The following is a 21582-nucleotide window of genomic DNA, read 5'->3' on the forward strand; positions in this document are numbered from 1 at the left end:
AAATTATTTTGGTTAATTTGAAGTCCCTTGAATGTTTTTATGTTCGCCATTTTTTAGAAAGTGGGACGAAAAATTCTTGCGCTCGTTGCACTAGTGAACGACCTCGAGGAGAGATCGGCATATGTTGTCGTCGTCGTTCGAGGAAACGGAAGACTCTTGTCGGCAATAGTCTCATCCGGGTAGTTTGTCCGGTATATCTTCGAAACGTCGGTGAAAATTTTTCGATCGGAGGAACACAGCGCTGTCGCTATCGTGACAGCACCATTGCGGGTGTCTCTCTCACGATTCTAGCGCAAGGGAATTCTGCGGCACTTCGCGAAAACTATTAGAAAGATCGGTGAAAAAATGAAAAATTGGCGAACTCTCCTTATTTTAGCGGAATTGCTCTGTGCTTTATTACATTTCCCACTTGTTGACAATTATTTTGACAGTTGGCAGTTGTCAAAATCCCCTTTTGACTTCGTGATCATAATCAGCAGCCCAGAAACATGAATGTAGGTGTTTAGATTTTATCATCACCATGCAGAATTGCATAAGGAAATATAGTAAAAAATCCCATGAAAATGGTTTCATGAATACCCACAGACTATTGAATGGCAAAAATAAACTTAGAACGAAACATAAAAGGTGGCACATATATGCTTAAAAGCCCTCAAATGGTTAAAGGGGTTTATTTTGACATTGGGCGTTTAATAATCACATCAACACAATTGTTAATTCGGCATTTCGTACACTTATCAAAAATTGTAGAAATTTTCAAAACGTATCTCTTAAACCCTTATATTTTAGTCTGGTTTGAACTAAGTTCAACAACAACAATGCAACTTTCATACGGAATCCTATTTGTATTCAATATTGTTATCTAATTACTGAAAGAATCCAAAAGTCGTTCTTGGATTGGAAATATCGGTGAAATTCTGACTTCTCCGATGTTCTACGCTGCTGCGTAGGCTCGGCGGTCTTCGGCGACCGTAGTGCGATTAGAGATTAGAGTATCTGTGGCGGCTCCACGTTTGGATTGGAAACATCATTGAAATTCGCACGGCTCGTACGACAATACGCAATTATAAAAATAGTTGTAGTGTGAACCTAGAGAAATTTATGATCAAAATTCACCCATGTTCCGAATAATCATAAAAATCCTTCAAGGAGAGCCTCCATGGCGCAGTTTCGACCAAAATAATAGAAATCCAAACGACATAGTGAAGCCCGCACAAAAAAGAATTCGCAAACATAAATTTTCGACGTTTCAAATATTCTAGTCATGCGAAGAGAACGCATCACGCAGGACACAGTTCCCGCCAAATAGCATCTAGTCATGCATAAAACATGACAGACAAACCACTACGCCGCTCCGAGGTCGCAGAGCGGGATAATTTCACGCATCTTTCCAATATTTCCTGCCCAGGTTCCGCAGATGTCTCCATTGCCGCCAACATAGTTCCAAATCAAGATTACTAAAGGGACTTTAGTAGTCTCAGCCCTTACAACGATGCAACCACGCATGCGACCGAGCGCTGCGTTCCTACGACCACGCAGAGACAACAAACCCGTAAAACGGAGCCCAACGAACGGCGATGTTGCCATATAAGCAGTGAACCTACGAATACCCCATGACAAGACCACTTGGGAATACTTGCATTGTTTGATTTACAGTTACTTAAAATGCTAAAGACATTACAGAAGTTCGAACTTGCTTGAACCGCTTTACTTGGTGTAGATAGGTTAGATAGATCCGAGAATAGAACGGACCTTTGAAGTACAATAATTTTCTGCTTCACGCTCTTGGTATCGACAGTTATCACTCCTGTTTTATTAATGAGAAGTATTTTCGTTCTATTCGGGTATCAAGAATTTGTTTTGGCCTTACCTTAGAATTTCCACGGTATTAAAAAAAAACTCAATCTGATCACTAAAAAACTGTATTAAATTCATTTTATTAATATAAAATTACAATAAAAATTAAACTTAAATTCTTTCATAAACGTACACATAGCCTAAATCTTTTGGCGGATGCTCAGAGAGGGCAACTTTATTGTCATTGAATATAACCCACTGGTCATTCTTCAACAAATGGGCAACATAATGGCCCACCATGGTTGAGGTTCCCATATGAGAAATGAACCCAATTAGTTTGTATTCTGAAAAGAAAAAGAATATAGTATAACTGGGTGTCTGCAAAAGGTTGGGAAATCTCGAAGCTGGAGATACCGGCGGACAAAATAAGTCAATTAAGCCAATATGTCTTATGCAAATGTTGCTGGTTTCAAAGATACAGGGTGTTCAAAGTTTGAATTTTATTTTAAAATTTCTCAATTTTGAAAACTGTCAGAGTATGAACAAAAAAATTTGGTTCAGTGTATGAACCAAATTATTTAGTTTTCTAAAAGCGAAAGTAAAAATTGGTTAAATCATTTGAATTAGGTTCAAATTGTAGAAAATTGAAAGACAAATTACAATAAAGCAGTGGCGTAGTATTTTATTTAGAAAAATATGCTACCGATACCCTGTATCTCCGTCATTGGAGCATCTAAATTTTAGAAAAAGGACTCAAATTTTGGACAATGTTTACATAAATACATGTGCCCAATTTCAAATTATTTCATGTACTAGTTTCTAAATTATTTTAAAAAATTTAAAATATCCGCAAGTAACCCATTGTATTACGTCAATAGCGCCAGCCTGATGCCGCCTGGACCGGTCTACCCGTTGCAAGCGACAAAAAACAATGTGCAAAGTGGGATATGGGTCCCGGAAGAGGACCACGGCAGGTTGGCGCCAAGGACCAGATGCTTATACCTGCGAACGACTGCACACCACGACGACTCTCCAGGGAACGCTCGCCCCGACAGCACTTCTTTTTCTCTACACTTAGTTTTCAATAAAAATACTTTTATTTACCGTTAAGAGGGAGTTTTATTTTGTTGCACACGAAAAACAACCCTCACGTTTAATACCCTGCATATTTTTAACGAAGCGTCCTAGATAAAAATTGTACACGAAACACTCCCTTTAAAATTTACCAAAGAATATGAGGTTTCATTTTTGGTCACCGTTTGTGTATCATCCTGTATAATAGTGCCAACTTTTTTCTTCATACTCTGACAAAGTTTTCAAAATTATCGAGAAATTTCAAAATAAAATTCAAACATTGAACGGCCTGTATCTTTGAAACCAGCAACATTTGCATGAGGCATATTTGGTTTAATCGACTTATTCTGGCCACCAGTTCGATTAATTAAGGAATATTGACATAACCGCATGCATTGAATACCATAAAATACAATGTTTATCACTTTTTTTTAACTTAATTAACTTAATAAAAATAATTAGTGTTTAATTAAATTTAAATTTCGATAAAATTTATATCGAGCAATTTGACAACGGCGCGGCGGATAACACGAGGTACTAAGCTGTCAAGCAATACGCAACTCAGTTGGTATCTGGAATTGGACTGTGTCTAAGTGTTTTTTGCGTACTACTATTTTCCTTTCCTTGAGGTATTTTCCAGCGAGTGCGCGAAAATTGGATTTGAGGTGTCGTGCCTGCATCGAAAATGGTAGTGGACGTTTTGAGCAATGTTGTAGTTTGTTTGTACTTTGTGCATTTAAAAATTACTGAATTTTGCTTTTTAGTAAGTACCTAAATTATTTTTAATACGTATAATTATTTGGATGACGTGAATCTTTGGGTACTTTAATAATTACATATTTTTCAAATTCATAATTTGATTAAAAGTTAAGTTCCCATTTTAAGAGATACATAATTACTAAAATTCCAGCTAAAATTTAAGCACAACACTATCTTCGTACTACAAAATCTATACATTCTATTTTATTTTATTTAAAAACTGGAAAACAATTGTCTTGAAAACTAAATGTTTCACAATAATAGTTGTTTACATTTTTGTTATTCCGTAGGACAAGTCTACCGCGTGCACACGTGGTATGCACCAGCTGTGTAGCATTAGGTTAAGCGCTGTTGTCACGTGGTGATGAAACTCTCCCAATATTAATACTCACTGTATTTTGAAAACTGTTAATCTTACACCCCTGTATTATACAACTTTTTTTGTTCATTTATGATTACTCTATCTCATGCTGAAGAATGGCAGTCAAACTTCTTAATTGATATAGATAAGTAAAGATTTAAACAGAGTAGAAATTTTTAGAGATGTGCCGCCGACATGTCAGCTGGACATGTCCATCGGACATGTCGTGAAAAGTGGTCATGTCCTGAGGACAGTTTTCAAGATTGAAAAGTTGTATGCGCATGATCAGTATTATTTGTTGCATTCATAATTCCCGCAAAAAAATTTTTAGGTTGGTACATGTAGAATTAAAAATATTTAGCTATTTTCTTGTAATTTTGTTGTTAATTGTTAATTAAAACTGACATTTTAAAAATATAATCTCTTTTATATGTCCATATTTTATTATTTTTGGCAAAGTTAACAATTAGCAATTAGTAAACAGTAGCCAGTTGATTCTTAATTTAATATATTATACACAAATAGTTTATAAATGAAGTATGACGCCAAAATCAACAGTTTGCTAATATTTTTCTGAATTGAGTAAAAATCATTATAAATGTAACTTCTGCTCAAAAACAATTTTTAAGAATTCCAGAAGGATGGAAAAACATTTAAATAAGTGTATTGGCTGTCCGGGGAAAAGTAGAAACCAGTTTATAAAAAAAGTCTAAAGGTAGGTAATAAGTAAAATATATCGACACATATTCATTAGAATAAAAGTAATATTTTGCTTTGTGTACCCCCAAGCAGTGACCTGTGAAAACATGACATCACTCATAGGTACCTTATTAGATTCAAGGTCAAAAGTACTTTTCCCGACATGTCCGGACATTTCATCGACATGTCCGTAACACACTTTTCCGTAAAGTGCCCATCTCTAGAAATTTTAATTAAAAATAATTTAATTACGGCATGTCAAACAAAGGTTTTAATGAAATATGTTCCATGTTATTGCACTACATCAACAATTTTTTGGGTAAAGATATTCAAAAACTATATTATTTGTTCTCTGACAACTGTCATTGACAAAATAAATTATCAAACACATATCGTTTGCTCAAAATTAAGCATTACTTTCCAATTCATAGCCATTCTCCTATTTTACCGAATAATCAGATTTTAAGAAACTAGCTCAGTTTCATCAAAATATTTCACAACTTTTGTAAATCCACTAATTTTAATTCGTACACTAATATATCCAAAGTTTGGCATAAACTAGTTTTTAAAATATTTTAAATTTAAAAAAACACTGATAATTTTAAAACTTGTATCATCGAATCATACAGAAATTATAATTTTTTAAAATACTTACTCCCTTCTCCGTCTCTGAACAAAGGCGGGGGTGGTGAGGTAATGTTATCCAATTCCTCTTGGTGGGAGAAGATCCAGTCCATTGCTCTCTCGACATTGTTATCGGTGGCCTTAAGAGCTTTCGTTGCTTGTTCTGGAGTGAAACCCATCGACACGATCATAGCCAACGAATCTTGATTCGGTGTAAACTGCGTAATCTGGGTACCTGGTATTACGAATGGATCGGTAAAGTCCGAATCTGCAATGTGTTCCATTATCCACGCCGTGGCGGCCTCCAAGCCCGAATTCCCAGTATGGAATACGGCTCTCTTACAGGCTTCTGGTGGAAATCCTACAATCCAAAATGCATCTTTTATTTCCAATGAAATTGAGAGTTGAGGGGTCAACATAAAATAATATTTCAAATGTTAAGTGAAACACAACTGATTTATTAGAAACAATGAGGATAGGGAAAATAAATACATTTATTGAAACAAATACTAGCTGTAAAGGTCAAATATCAAATGACAACATTTAAGTTGAGGTCATTAAAATATTACATCGTGAACGTAACAATATAATTGCTATTGCATAAAATGCAGATTTGGTGTGAATATTAAAAGCTGTAGGTTACTCTCGCTCCCACACTCGGCCGCGATAAGAGGCGTGCGGTATTATCAAAGGCTTCCTTCACGAGCCGTGCAGCCCGAAGGACTCCTCGGTCCTTCCTTTATCCGAACGTCGTATTTTGAAGGCGATCTGTTCGCGCCTTCTATGTGAAATTTTCACTTTAAAAAGAGTCCTCGCCGAAAATTGACTTTTTTCGGTGGGAGCGAGATACCCGAAGTATATTCGATATTTCAAGAGAGATGAAGACAAACGTCAGTGAAGCCGTCAAAATAAATTTGGCCGATTGGGCCACGATGAGTCGTTACAATGCCGTTAGGCATGGGTTCCGATCTTTTAGAGACGCAACTTTGGCGACAAAACTTGATTTGAATATTTTCAATTTTCTGCTTACATTCGCGGAGAACCAACGTTTCAAATAGCCTATGCAAGCTCCACCCAACGTTAGATCGTCGTAGCTCATTTCGTAAACTCACGACTGCGAAGCGAAAGATCCAGTAGACCAGTCATTATAGAAATTTTTTGCGGAATATTGTTCAGAAACGTGTTATAAACAAAATATCAAAAAATCAACTCGAGAGTAGTTGGGAAACTTTGTTAAAACAATGGTCAAAGTTATGGAAAAGTGGTTTTTTAACTCGCGTAAAAAAACTATTAATCATAGAGAAAAAAGGTTTATACAAAAAAGGTAGGTATTAAATAAATCTGTAAAATAAGACAAGTCCCATTAAATTCCGATAATTTGTTTATGGGCAAGAGCTCAAAAATGGTCGAAAATGGCCGTTTTCTCCAATTGCTAATAATTAATGCAATTTTCATCGCAGACACTTACAATTCAGGATTTTTGAGGGCTTTTTGCACCCTTAATAAGTGGTAAAAATTTCAGCCCGAAAGCTTCATTAGTATGGCGTTGGCGGAATTTGTTATCTAAGAAGCTATTTTCAAGTGAGTTTTCCCAAGCTTAAAGGCGTTGTAGAGTTTCGATCATTAGTTGTTTTTGTACCTAAATAGTTGTATTGACATATGCAATTACTGAGAATTTAATTTTTCAAATTTAATTTGTTCAAAAATGACTGAAAAAATGTCAATATTTATTAAATTGTTAAGATAGGTAATTATTATAAAACGAAATACTAACATCTATAGTTTAGTTAGTACTATTTTTCTTCAAATTAAAAAAAATCGTTGTTCTAAGTTGACTAGAAGTTGAAACATTTTTTTTTATTTAATCGCAGTGCAGTGTGAATTATTAAGAGCCGAAATTTGGAGAGAGTATACATTAAGAGCTATATTTTCATGTCCTACATTAACATTAAGGTGAATTCAACTATTTAATTGCAAAAAAGAAGATAGCGGCGATACGTTATATTACTCAGTCTAGCAAACGAGTGAGAAGAGCGAGGATAAATAAAAAATTAAATCTCGGGTTGAAATAATGTTAATGCCATAGCTTCAATGCTCATAAATTTTCGCGCTACCACTAATTAAAAAAAGAATCATCTCGATAGGTTCATTATTAACCAAGATATGGCTAATTTTTCCAGCTCCATCGATTTGAAGCCGCTTGATCATTTTCCTGCGCGCTACCAGGCGCGTAGGGCGCATGCTTACCTATTAAGGGTGTAAAAAGCCTCAAATATCCTAAATTACAAGTGTCTGCGAAAAAATTGCATTAATAATTAGCAATTGAAAAAAAGTCAATTTTTGACCATTTTTGAGCTCTTGCGCATAAACAAGTTATCGGAATGTAATCGGACTTGTCTCATTTTATAGGCTTATTTAATACCTACCTTTTCTGTATAAACTTTTTTTCGCTATGAATAATAGTTTTTTTTTACACGAGTCAAAAAACCACTTTTCCATAACTTTGACCATTGTTTAAACAAAGTTTCCCAACTAGCATCGAGTAGATTTTTTGATATTTTGTTTATAACACGTTTCCGAACAATATTCCGCAGAGAAACTTCTAATAGTATTTTTTTTTCCGAAACAGGCTGTTTCATGTCTATAATGACTGGACTACAGGGTTCGAAGCACGGGCGGGTCGCATTTTTCTTTTTTTTTGGAAAATTTTATATCCCACACAGAACGCACCGCGGAGCGGTGCCCAAGACGCGCGCAGCGCGGCCTGAGGGCCGAAGGCCCGAGTGAAAGGTCAAGTCTAACTTTCTAGTTTGATGTGAAAATATGACAGAAAGTGGAGAATAGTGAAATTTAAAATGGTTATATTTTGAAATCGAAGCCTGGGACTTTTATCAGATACACTTAATTGACCAGAGGTATAATTGGATTCCAGAGCTGATACTGAAGTTTCTGAAAAACATTATATTTACATACTCCAATGCTCAGAAGTATGATTTCGATCGGTGAAACTTGGATTAGAGCCTTTGTTCACGATCCGGAAGTGGTTAGTTCTGACGTTGCCCCACGTTGGGCGCCATGTTCTCGTTCATAAGGCGGCTTTTTGTGGGCATAGCTCGGTTGTGATGTTCAAGTTCTTATTTTTATTTCACGTAGACCCCTTTCTATCCAGAAAAGTTGGGAGGTAATCGCAAGAAGATCAAAATGTGTGAAAGAAAAATGTATTGCTCATTTTATTTTTTCATTTTCTGATTTGTTTCTCAGAGTTTGGATTTCTTTCTTTTAGCATGTGAAATTTTGATTAAAAATTTGATTTTGAAAAAAACTATCACAAATAATTAGGTTGTCTAATAAAGGATAAGGTTAATATTTAAATATAAGTAAATACAGATAATGAATAATATAGGGTCTACAATAACTTAAGCTCTAACAAATATATTCGCGATGCAATTTTTAGAGGAGCCTTTCATTTGAGCAATTGCAATTAGGAATTAAGTGAAAATTCCAACAGAAATCGTTATGATTCACATTCATCTTTTGACAGATTATTTAATTTTTTAGTTCAGCTAACTTTTTGGATTACAATGATATATTTAGCAGAAATACCAAATCCACTATTTAAAAGACTGCTTCGAAAAAACAGTATCCACTTGATAGTGATGGACAGTACGACTCATTATTAGGATTGGAGACTCATGACTCATTTCAGTATTGAAATATCGAATCCCGGAGTCGACTCATATTACTCCTAACAATAAACCGAATCCAATACACCCAGCTATTATAACTCAGCTAGTCACCATCTCCTTTTGACTTAGATTTTAGTTTAAACACCTACACTTTTTAGTTTTGATAGATTCGCTTGACTTTTTTGTTCAGAATAAAAAGACATAACAGGTAACAAAAATAAATATAAAATACTCTCTTCCCCCCTCTCTCTCTTTCCCCCTCTTTCCCCCTCTTCCTCCTACTTGCCTCCATATCATCTCCCTCTCTTGGTCTCTCCTTCCCCTTCTCCTCTTTCCCCTTTTCCCCCTCTCTCGCTTCCTCCTTCTCCCTCCTCCCTCACTCTCCCCCTTCTCTCGCTCGTTCTTCCTCCCCTCTCTCTTTCTCCCTCCTTTCTGACTCAACTGATTCAATTTCTGCAGTCAGAATTTGGAACCGTCGACTAATTTTGAACAACTGTGCACAAGATATGCATGTACCATACATGAATTGGGAGACGAATCTTTTGGATCCGATTCATTTCATTTACAAGCAACAACCGACTTTTTGTTTCAAATCGCTTACCCTCGAGGCACCTCTACACCACTCCAAACAAAATTTTGACAGTTACTTAATAAATATTTTTTACATCAACTTTAGGAGTTAAATTAATTTTCATATGAAAGAAAAAGATATAGTTGAACAATTTCCTGGCTGGTTGTTACGCTGGCCAAGAACGAAGTTGTTCAACTGCTATAAAAGCCTGAAAACCAAGGTAATTTGAAACACATCTGGCTCTTTTTCGTGTGAATTTTGCAATTTAAATTTGACATCGATGGAAATTTGATTGATTGTACCTACCGACACAAAGTGACCTGCTAATCTATGGCTGTTATGAAACCTTTGTTTTGTTTCATTGTGCCAGTAAACTTTAAGTTGCAATAAAATTTAAGATACAGCATATGACATAGGTACCCTTATTTTTCTATGTACTATACACCCTGAAAATATCGAGAGACAATTTAGGACAGGCTGGCACATGCATTAACTTACCCATATCAGCTAACTGTGAAAGAACATTCTGGTCCATGACAGGCGCTGGTGGTTGAACTTCAGGTTCTGGTAAGAGCTCCTCTTCTGGCTGTGGCCCAGCACCACGTAGCGGAGAAATATCCAATATGTCGGGCATTTCTATCGAAACGTCTAATTTAATTGGCACCCAATCCTCCCGCAAGGTGAATTTTTTTAATTGTATTATTAAATAATCAGGGAATGAAGCCAATCTGGTAGTTCTGGAAATACATGTACTTTTGCATATCAAAATAATAATAATAATATGGGAGTTTGAGAAAATATTAAATCAGAAACTGTTTTTATTTAATTGGGTAAGTCCAATTAAATGGGCCTCTAAAACGCAGTTTTGGTCAACTTGCCTGAATTTTTGATACGAGTTAGTTTAAGGTATATTATAACAATAAGTGACAGTAATTTTTTTTTTCAACGCCCAGACAGGGGTGAAAAAAGATAAAGGGGTTTTTCAACTCAAAAGGGGTAAGAGTTACAAAAAATCTTATAAAAGTTAGAGCATAAAATTTTACATAAAAATGGTCTATCGACTTTTTCTTGTACTATTAAAATTAACAGGAGGAGAAGACTAGAAGTTAAGGGATGATTTCAGAAATTTAAAAAATCATAACAAGCAGCAAAATGAATGAATTTTATATTTTGTTTTTTTCAATCTATTCTAAAAAACGTAAACTTTCTTTTCAGAGAAATAGATGATTTTTAATTTTTAATAAAAAAGTTATAAGAATATATTGGTCACATGGCTAGAACACTGTATTTATGGATTGAATATTTTCTGTATTTATACCCAGTTCTGGAGTACATTAAAAAAAATTGATATACTCCATCAACTCATCGTATCTTCAAAATATTTAACTTAAATTTAAATTTAACTTATTTGAATTGCACTTACTTTCGAGCCGTTACGTTGTTACCAACCGCTGTACTATAAAAGTTATTTATCACTTCGGACTGTGTGAAGGATTCCAAGCAAGAGAAAAATTTTATTCTTGGCCGTACAACCGAATCGGGTGCCAAATGTTTTCCGAGACTTTCAGCTTCGGTTTTCCTCGCTTCATATGCAGCTACCTAAAAATATTATAGTGCAACGGGGTGTTCTCCAACTTTTTAACCACATCACAAAATGAAAATAAGTTAAGAGCAAATAGGCAACCAATAATACATTTTTATAGATGTATACACAGTTTTACATTTTATGATGTTTACACAGTCAATATGAATTGATTTACAAATAACAGACTCTCCCCCATTTTAACGCAGATTTTTTAATAAAATGAACTTAATTTGAAACTCAAATTACTTTTTGGTATAAAGAAATTTGTAATTTACGATGCTGCATGTTCAAATGTGGCAAATTACAAATTTCTTTACAACAAAAAGTACTTCAAGTTTCAAACAAAGTCCATTTTATAGAAAATTTGCGTTAGAATGGAAAAAAATCCGTTTTTTGTGCATTAATTCATATTTAGACAAAGTGTGCAATAAAATCTATAAAAATGTATTACTGATTGCCCATTTGCTATAAAGCCCTCTTATACCGGGTGTCCAAAACGTCTGGAAACACCAGAATAATTTCCCAGGTAAATTTTTTTTGGAAAAATTTTCTTGTAGTAACTTTTGACGAGAAATTCAATGGTGACCTTGGACTTGACCTTGACCTTGAAGATTATTTCAAGGTCACCTCCATTTTTTAAATGGAAATCCCCTTTTCCGACGTCGCCAATCGAAAGAACAGGAAATTCTAAGTCCAAAACCTCTAATGTCATAAATCAGCGTTGACCTTGAAGGTCATTCAAAGGTTATTTAAATTTGAGGGCTGGATATCTCCGAAGGACGCAGTTGATGAAAATAGTACAAAGCTCACTTTAGTTATTTTGTTTAATTGCAATTAGTGGTGACCACAAACTCGACCTTCTAGGTGTCCATCAAGGTCAAAATTTTTTTTTCACGATAATCAAGCACCCTAAAGGGAACAGAAATTACTACGTCCACGTCGTTGTTCCTGGGTAACGCTAAAAGTAAAAGTATGAAAACTTCCGCTCTTTCGATTGCCAATGTCACGTGATTTTCAGTTAAAAAAAATTGACCAAAAATCAAATTGTATTTAACTTTCATATTTATTACATCAAACAGCTTGGAAATGTTTAGCTGTTTAGATTTTTCTTCGGCGGTATTATTAGTAAATCTAATATGTGGACCTTTAACAAACAGTGACAGCAATACATAACACAAAGGAGGCGAGATTTTTAATAGTGAATTAAAAGGTATTTCTCTCTTTTCCGGCGCGATTCTACTATGGATGGGTTAGATGCCATTACTAATTCATTTCAGCACCGCTCGAAACGTTCAAAAGGGCATCCGTTTGTCAAAATGAGTTGGAAAGCGAGAGCAACGTTCAACAAACTTGAAAAAGTGATTGTACAGTTGTTTAAGAGTCATACCACTCTGCGCTTGCGCGAAGTCAAGGTCAAACTTGCCAAGAAGGAAATTCATGTTAACGTAAACACGATCACGTGACGTTTGCACACGGCAAAATTATTATATCGTCATATGAGCTCGAAACCACTGCATAGCGCAACCCATCTGCAGAAACGCCTAAGCTGTGGAGGGAAAATAAAGATCGCTATTGGTCGAAGGTGGTTTTCTCGAACGAAGCAACTTTCTGGGCATGGGTTCGGGTGAAGCATGCCTGGTTAGCGAATAGTACCGATTTCATTCAACGCCCTGTGAAAGTTGTGAAAGTGAATGACTGAGTGTGCTTCTCAAAGCGTAAATTTGAATATTTGGAGCTGGATTTGGTAAAAAAAAAGCTCAAAACTTATAAATGTGGCCTTTTCAAGTCAGCCAAGATGTTTGGACCTAACAACGAAAATTGTGTCTTACAAGAAGACAACGACCCGAAGCATCGGAGCCGTCATTGCTGAGGCTGGAAGGAGGAAAATGGCACTGTCACTATGGATTGGCCCTCCCAATCTCCTGACAGAAACCCTATCAAATATGTTTGGCCATTATGAAGAGCCAGCTTGTAGGAGAGCCTGTTTACAATTTAAAGCAGCTTTCAAGGGAAAAATTAATGGAAATGATTGTACAATACCTGAGAAGGGAAAATTTTATGAACTATTACAAAGACCGTATTTAAACTTACTTCGTCCTTATTTACAGCTGCATCGAGAGGTATCGAAAGAGGTAAAATAACTTCTGACCGAGTGAGATATTTTACTTTCTTACTGGTACTGCACTGAAACCTTTCTTCTACTTGAAATTTGAAGCATTCACCTGGGTTTTCATGGTTCTTCGAATTGCGTTCTAACAAAGTTAAAAGGTGAAGTAAAAACTCGTGGACGTCTTGTTGTTTCTTTGTCGAAAACTCTGGATGACCTTTACCGATCAAGGTCTTGAACATTCGAGGGCAAATTCCTGGAGGATCTGCATCCACTGGAGAACCTGGAGGAGGAGGAACTGAATACTTCCCGGACAAAAGGCCGTAACCCAATTTAGCCCTAAAAATATTTGAATATTAATTTTTATACTGGGTGATATAATCTATGTCGTCGCCCCTATAGTTTATTACACATTAGAGTCAGTACAGTAATTGGGAGTGATGGTCTATGATGTACTAGTTCAAATGATTTTTAAATAATGATATTAGGCATTAAAACATTAAAAACCTGAACTTTATTAACCTTGTTTATATTAGAAAAAATTGGAAATGTAATGATTATTGTCAATCAACATAAGTTTTCCAGTAATTTTAGAACAATAACATAATTATTATACTGACAAAAACTTGAGTTTAGTGAACTGATAAAATCACGGGTTTTTATTAAAGTCCTTGAATTGAGACAATTCATTGATCCACTACTTTGGAGTTAAAATAGCAGTGGATCACATTTGTTATCAAAGCATTCCAAGGGGTGTTTCACTATCAAGAAAATGGACATGTATTGCGGCAATTTTTTAAAGAATCCTGGGATTTCTGTGCAATCTTCCAGACTATTAAGATTCCTTACAATATCCAAAGACTGCGGATTTTGTTCTGATTTTTGGATTTTTTACAAACCTCTGATGATTTCTAGACTGGATTGCTTCAGACTTTATTAACAAAATCTATTTAAAGGCAGCAATAATTCCTTTACAGCAGTTTTAACGTACATAAAAGGGATTAACGTAAAAGACTAAAATAATTACAGGTTCATGTTATAGGATAAAACCACCTGAAATCTTACATTGAAGACTTTAACATAAAAAATTGAGCCCTACAGTAAAAGAAATTAAAAAGTTATTGATGAAATTTAGAGCATAATTCATACTATTTAAATAATTTAGGTTCCTACTAATAACTAGTAATTACTATTGAAAGCTAATTCATGTCCAATATTTCATTTCAATAATTACATACCAAGATCCGGGCGAATTAAACCAAACACATGCCTGTTTCAAAAATCGGGCCTATCTCGAATTTTATGGGCTTAAAATTAAGCAAAACATACATAGAATATAAGCCTAAATTTGTGTATTTGTAGAGGTCGAGCGTCATATTGTTTATAACAAAAGAAAAAAAAATAATTGCTCTTTTTTCAGTTTTTCGCTTATTTCTCCAGAAATAAGCGTTTAATCGACATGAGTTATACTCATCGATTTTGTTCCTGAGGAAATTTGTTACAAGAATAGGCTTTTGCGGAAGCTCTCCAATTTTTTTTTATATCGCTAAATTAGCGGTGAAAAATAATGTGCAAAATTTTCAGCATTAAATAAAAATAACGAATTTGACTGAAATTAGATGAAACCACAGGAAAAGATAACTGTTGGGGTGCTCAACAAATACCCGCAATCCGGACCCCCAATTTCAAAATGGTGGCCTAATGCAAAATTATAAAGTCGAAAATGCGAGCATGTGTATCGTCTGCCCAAGTGAAGATATCGAAATTCGGTAAAAAAGTATCGAAAGGTGATTACATTGTCTCATTTTTGCCTAAATTTCAGATTTTTAAGTTGCAAAATAAAAACGTTATTAACAAAAAATTAAAAAAAACAGTAAATAGGGTCCATATCTTGTCGATTTTTTAATATACGGGGTGGTCGCGATGTAATGGGCCAAAATTCATGACTAGATTCCTGACGAGAAAATATTGCGATTTAGACAAACTCACCTTAGTCCAAAAGTTGATACTTACAGAGATACAGGGTGTTTAATGCAAAATATTATTTTAGTTTTTTCTTATTTATTTCATAACAAATGCTCATATCGAGATGAAATTTTGGTGTTAGGGATTTTCTGGGGTGAGAGATTGAAATATATCCATGGTTTGCTTGTAGCTCATAGAGAGCGCCACCTGCGCTAGGTCGAATGCGTTGAAAACGACAGAACTTTTTTATCTTTCAAAAATCTAATTCTCAGGTAGCAAATTCTGATTTTACAACTTCTTTTACACAAAAAAGCTATACTTTTTGATAGTCGCTATCTTGCACCGTTCTCAAGATATTTAGCTTTGGTAATTCGAGTAATCAAAATAAGGTACGAATGTCAAAAAGAACAAGAGTTTATTTCAAATTATAAATTGTGATGAACAATTGAATATCGAATATTACAATAAATGTTCAACATGTCCGCCTCCAACTTCAATACATTTATTAACGCGTTTGTTCAAAGACTGCCGTATTTTAAAATAGAGATTCTTGTTACGAAATGATTCGGCGGCATTTACAATTTTCTGCCATAGCTCTTCGCGGGTGTTTATAGTTTCTCTATAGACAACTGATTTCATGTAGCCCCAGAAACAAAAATCCATAGGATTAAAGTCAGGACTACGAGGAGGCCATAATATTCGACTCCCACGACCGATCCAACGATCCGGAAAAATGTGGTCAAGATAGTTCCGTACTCTGACAGAATAATGAGGGGGAGCTCCATCTTGCATGAAAAATAGATTTTGCCGTGTATTCAGTGGTAAATCGTCGAGGTAGTCAACTAAATGGTGCTGCAGGAAATCTAAATACAAGTCACCATTTAGATTTGGAGGAAGCTCATGTGGACCCAAAAGGTGATTTCCTATGATTCCGCACCAAACATTTATCTTAAATTCATGTTGGAAGTGACGCTCACTGACTACGTGAGGATTTTCATTATCCCATATGTGCTTGTTTCTAAAATTGAAAATTCCTCGACGAGTAAAGGTCGCTTCATCAGTGAATAGTACATTATCCAAAAATTCCTGGTCAAGGTTTTGCTGATTGCGCATAAAATGAGCAAATTGTAATCTAGCTGGTAAGTCTGCTGCTAAAAGATTTTGCACAGGTGTAAAATGGTAGGGATATAAATTTTCCTTGTGAAAGATTTTGAGAACTGTTGTTTTACTAACACCGGTTTCTCTAGCTACCTGCCTGCTGCTAACTTCTGGATTTCCGGCCACTCTTACTAAAATTTCTTCTTCTTGGTGAACTGTAACAGTACGCCCTGCGTTGTCTCTTTTAGGACGAAAACTACCAGTTTCTCCAAATCTATTAAAAAGTTCTTGAAATAGTTTCCGATTTGGTTGCCTTCTATTCGGATACAACTCTGAATACCGACGAAGCGCTCAATGTCCAACATAATCTGATTGCGCATAAACACAAACCATATCGCGCATTTCTCCATTTGAAAATAAATTATGGCGTGGCATGTTATCTCGCACTATGATTTAGATCATAAAGTAAAGAATACTTTTAATAAGGCACAAATAATACTGTAATATTACTGACAGCACTAAGATAAATGGAAAATGTCAAAATTGGATTTTAACATAAGACTACTTGAAAATTTTTGCCGATTTGTAATTGAATGCAAATACATTGGAATTTTCAATGGCAAATTTTACGAGAACGGTGCAAGATAGCGACTATCAAAAAGTATAGCTTTTTTGTGTAAAGAAGTTGTAAAATCAGAATTTGCTACCTGAGAATTAGATTTTTGAAAGATAAAAAAGTTGTCGTTTTCAACGCATTCGACCTAGCGCAGGTGGCGCTCTCTATGAGCTACAAGCAAACCATGGATATATTTTAATCTCTCGCCCCAGAAAACCCCTAACACCAAAATTTCATCTCGATATGAGCATTTATTATGAAATAAATAAGAAAAAACTAAAATAACATTTTGCATTAAACGCCCTGTATCTCTGTAAGTATCAACTTTTGGACTAAGGTGAGTTTGTCTAAATAGCAATATTTTCAAGTCAGGAAGCTAGTCATGAATTTTGGCCCATTACATCGCGACCACCCTGTATAGGTTTCAAACGAATTATATTAAATAGTGCCTAAAAGAAACATGAATCTAAAAAAAACCGTCTCGATCTGACCAATAGGAGCCGAGATAATTTTTTTTCTTAAAAACAGTATTCTGGTTGTTCTATTTAATATTTTGTAAAAGACTTCCTTTATATGCCGAATTTTTTTTTAATGGATTCCACCAAGTAATGACCAAGTAAACTTGCGTTAAAGACAGAGTGATCCGCGTGGCAGCCCGTGCAGCTGAGCGGTAACCAGGAGAGGGGAGTGCTGTGACGTCATAGCTGCACACGATTTCTCAAAATTCTTAGTTGGATTGTGGCATTTAGAAAGTAGCTACCGGAATGCTTTTTTTTAAATCAACTTTTTTCCGCTCTTTCGAATGGTGTAAGCAAAAGTCTGTGAAAGTCATCACCAGACCTCAAAAAATATATTTTTATTGTCTTCACGTTTTCTTTTGTAATTTCATTATGTTTCGATATTTTGAAAAGTAAGATCTTTTTACGTATTTAAAAACAAGTCAATTATTTCTTTGAACAAAATGATCAGTATTCTATTTGCCATGCTGAGAAGAGGTCGACGTATCCAATATTGTCTTAAAATTAACTGTTACAGTTATTGCATAAATTGTCTAGAATATTATTGAATGTTACAATATCAACTGTTACATTCAATTTTACCATATTTAATGAATTGTATTGCAAGAGAAAGTTGTCTTTTTTAATTTTTAAAAGTAAAATAAATATTTAATATATATATTTTAGACTTCGATGAATTTTTCAAGTTTACGTTGTAGAGCACGTGATTTGAATGTGGCAAAATGTTATATTCACTATTTGCACATTTTTTCTCACCACTAATTTTGCAATGTAAAAAAAATGTAGCAAGCTTCTGCAAAAGCCTATCCTGGTAGCAAATTTCCTCAGGAACAAAATCGATAAGTATACCTCATGTCAATTAGAGGCCTATTTTCGGAGATATAAGCGAAAAACTGAAAAATGAGCATTTATTTTTTTTCTTTTGTTATAAACAATATGACGCTCGACCTCTACAAATACACAAATTTAGGTTTTTATTCTGTGTATTTTTTACTTAATTTTAAGCCCATAAAGTTCAAGGTCATATCAGAACTTCTATTAGTTTAATACATCTGTCAAAATAAATTATTGTCACTGCGACAGTAAGTAAAAATCGTCATTTTCTACCTTTGTTTATGTCAGTGACTGCTTTTGTTCACCACTGAATTGATGTCATGATGTTTATTTCTGTTTATTTAAGTTTTTACAGAACTTTTTAACTAATAAGAGTCTTCATACAATTTTACAAAATATCATGTTTTGATTGTTTTAATTCGACCAAACTTGGTATAAAATTTTCACCACCCTGTATGATGCCTTCAATTTTGACGGCATTATTAGAAATTACTAGAAATTTTAAAGCATTGCCTTTTTCTGACAGTTGAACAAAGAAGCTATTTTTATATAAAATTATTACGACTAACTGAAAACATCAAATTTCATTTGATCATCCTGTATTTTTGGAATTAAGACCCGTATTACAGCAAATGTCACTATATTAAATAGAAAATAATGACGTTTGTCTTACTTGAGGCTGAGTAGTCTTGAGAACCGTAATAATAAATACGCAGTTACGGACATAAGAAATTTTTTGCGAACAATAATGTTTTCAATATTCTCAATCTGGCATGATATTTTCGGAATATCCTGTATATTTTAATAAAAATGAGTAACACGGGTTAAAAAAATATAACTTAAAAAACCTAACCTTTGTATAAACCTATTGGAGATTTCCACAGGCGTCTTTTGTAAAAAAAAACCTATTTTTTGGTTCACCATTTGATGCACAGGGGTGTACTCTGAGTGAACAATGCCACGAATATTGAAAAAACATCAATGTTGTCTTCACGGCCAATTTAACTTGCTGCGCCTTTTTCGAGCGAGGAGAATTCGTTCTTCCCACTGAGAAGATTGTAGTTTTGTCACAGGGTGGTACCGATAACACAACAATTCACCCCCAGTGAAGATTTTTGTCAAATAAGGTCTCGTCCACTTCCAAGTGGTCCAAAAGGTTACAGCAAACCGCGATACAAACCGTCTTTTAATCAGAAGTCAACAACTGGAGGATGAATATTGCCGCGATTTGTTTCATTGGAAAATTATTTTGTTTGTGAATACCTATTATAATTTTATATTAAACACAAATTAAAAAAAAAATAAACTTACATTTGAATATTAAAATCCTCTGCTGGATCTCCCGTAGCATTAGAAAAAATAGATTCAGCACCATCAAAGTACTTGTGAATAAAATCTGGTATTTTAAATAGCGTTTGCATTACGCTATTAAGATAACACGAGTTTCCCATATTGGTCATTCCGGTATATCCGGGACCGTATATAGGTTTCAAAGATCCAGTGCTCTCTTGTAAGGCAGCCCATTCATTTGTCTTTTGATTTAATTCTAGCTCCAGTTCCACCATAGATTTTTCCGTTTTTTCCATATTTGCAATGTTTATCCCTGAAATTAAATACATCCTGTTCTCTAATCGTAATTTTGTGCTAAAAAATTCTTAAGCAGTTTATGTTACTTACAACATATTTTGCTATTAGTTTAGCATCAAGTTTAATATAAAAAATGTAAGAATAAGATTGATACTTACCCCAGTGAGCTAAGTGTTGTATTAGATTAGGATCCTCGACCATGTCGTCTTCACTGTAACTGAACACATCACCCTTTCCTTCCTTTGTGATCGTTCCCAATTTAACCGCAAGGGGATAGCTTGTTGTACTATAATGTTCGATAGCATGATTATTACCTCCCGTCCCATCATAAAACTTCCTTCCACAAAGAATAGTTCCATCGGTAAGATTTAACCACAGATTGTCAGTTTTATCACATTTTTCACACTTCCAACCTGTGGGTGGTATCTTCTTTCCATTATTTAACTGTACCAAATTGTGCGCGTGTTTGGACACTATACGAGTCTCTCCATCCCAAGTACCACTGAGAGCTTCAAGTTCTGCCAATTTACTAGCAGAAGGCAAGTCTATTGTACCCTGTACCGATGCTTTAACCTAATAACATTTAATATAAAAAGAAATTTCTTTAATATATTCACTTCAAATCATTTAAAAAAAAACCTTACTATTTCGGGTAAATTTTCATTTGGCCAATTAATAGATGTGAAGTCAGGTAGAATGACAATACTGTAAATATCTTCATATTCAAATCGCTTTTTTCCTGAGTCAGGATCAAATCCGCCCTCAACTCCTATAGCTAGACGAGTAATTTTCTTTTCTGGACCATCACCCTGTTGTGGAGATGAAACCTAATGAATTAAAATTCCTAATTTTTAAAGTAACCTTAGTGGGAAGTCGTTATTAAAATATATATAGAGTAGATAACAATACATTAATATGATTTATGGAAATACTAATAAATCAATTTTTAAGGTTTTTATTCACAGAATGAACATCATTCATTATAATAAATTTGGGCAATTAAGATATTGATTTTGTGAAAAGTTCATTCTCTGAAATAGTAATTGTTACAATAAATTTGAAATAGCAACGGGATAATTTTAAAGCAAAAACACTTGTTTCTTGTATTGATTTTACCTCATGTTTTTCTCTCCTAAGGTGCAAATATACGGCTTGACCTGTCTTCCTAAAATATCTTTCAAGATGATCTCGTCCTAAACCAATAAAGCTGGACAAACTAACGTATAAGCCGGTATCAGTTTCCTAAATTTAGATTATTAGAAAACATAACCTGTTTTTTGTATATTTGTACTTACAGGATTATCGAAGGAAAATACACACTCATCTTTATATACCTTGTCTAAAGAACTTGGAATTTTAATGCTTTTTAGATGTTGTGCCAGTATTTCCATTATATATTTAATATTTTAATTACGTCTTTTAAAACAGGTAGAGATGACTATTCACTCCACTACAAACATTAGAGACAGTGAGTGTTGCCAACATCTTCTGTCAAAAGTCTAAACATTAAAGATGAAAAGTCACTAAAAGTCACTAACATTTAAATGTGCTTTTTTTCGGTATAATTTATTGCCATGAAATAAATAAACAATATATATTTTCTAGTATAGATAGGTAAATAAATATACTTTACAAATAATAAACACTTAGGAATGTCAATAGATATCGATACTTACAAATCGTACCTAACCAGATTGAAGT

General features: G+C 34.4%; 1 protein-coding gene across 1 annotated transcript; it reads right to left on the reverse strand.

The window, feature by feature from the left end:
• Nucleotides 1–1906: 1906 nt before the first annotated feature.
• On the reverse strand, nucleotides 1907–21340 carry LOC108912528 (ubiquitin carboxyl-terminal hydrolase 5). Its single transcript, XM_018717771.1, has 10 exons — nucleotides 21177–21340; nucleotides 20998–21123; nucleotides 20526–20708; nucleotides 20040–20454; nucleotides 19606–19897; nucleotides 13248–13602; nucleotides 10995–11170; nucleotides 10070–10308; nucleotides 5346–5675; nucleotides 1907–2141 (listed from the first exon to the last, which is right to left on the reverse strand). The coding sequence occupies exons 1-10, from the start codon at nucleotides 21270–21272 to the stop codon at nucleotides 1969–1971; spliced, it is 2385 nt and encodes a 794-aa protein (XP_018573287.1). The 5' UTR covers nucleotides 21273–21340; the 3' UTR covers nucleotides 1907–1968.
• Nucleotides 21341–21582: the final 242 nt, after the last annotated feature.

This window comes from Anoplophora glabripennis, unplaced genomic scaffold (assembly GCF_000390285.2).
Source record: "Anoplophora glabripennis isolate ALB-LARVAE unplaced genomic scaffold, Agla_2.0 scaffold646, whole genome shotgun sequence".
Taxonomy (NCBI): Eukaryota; Metazoa; Arthropoda; class Insecta; order Coleoptera; family Cerambycidae; genus Anoplophora; species Anoplophora glabripennis.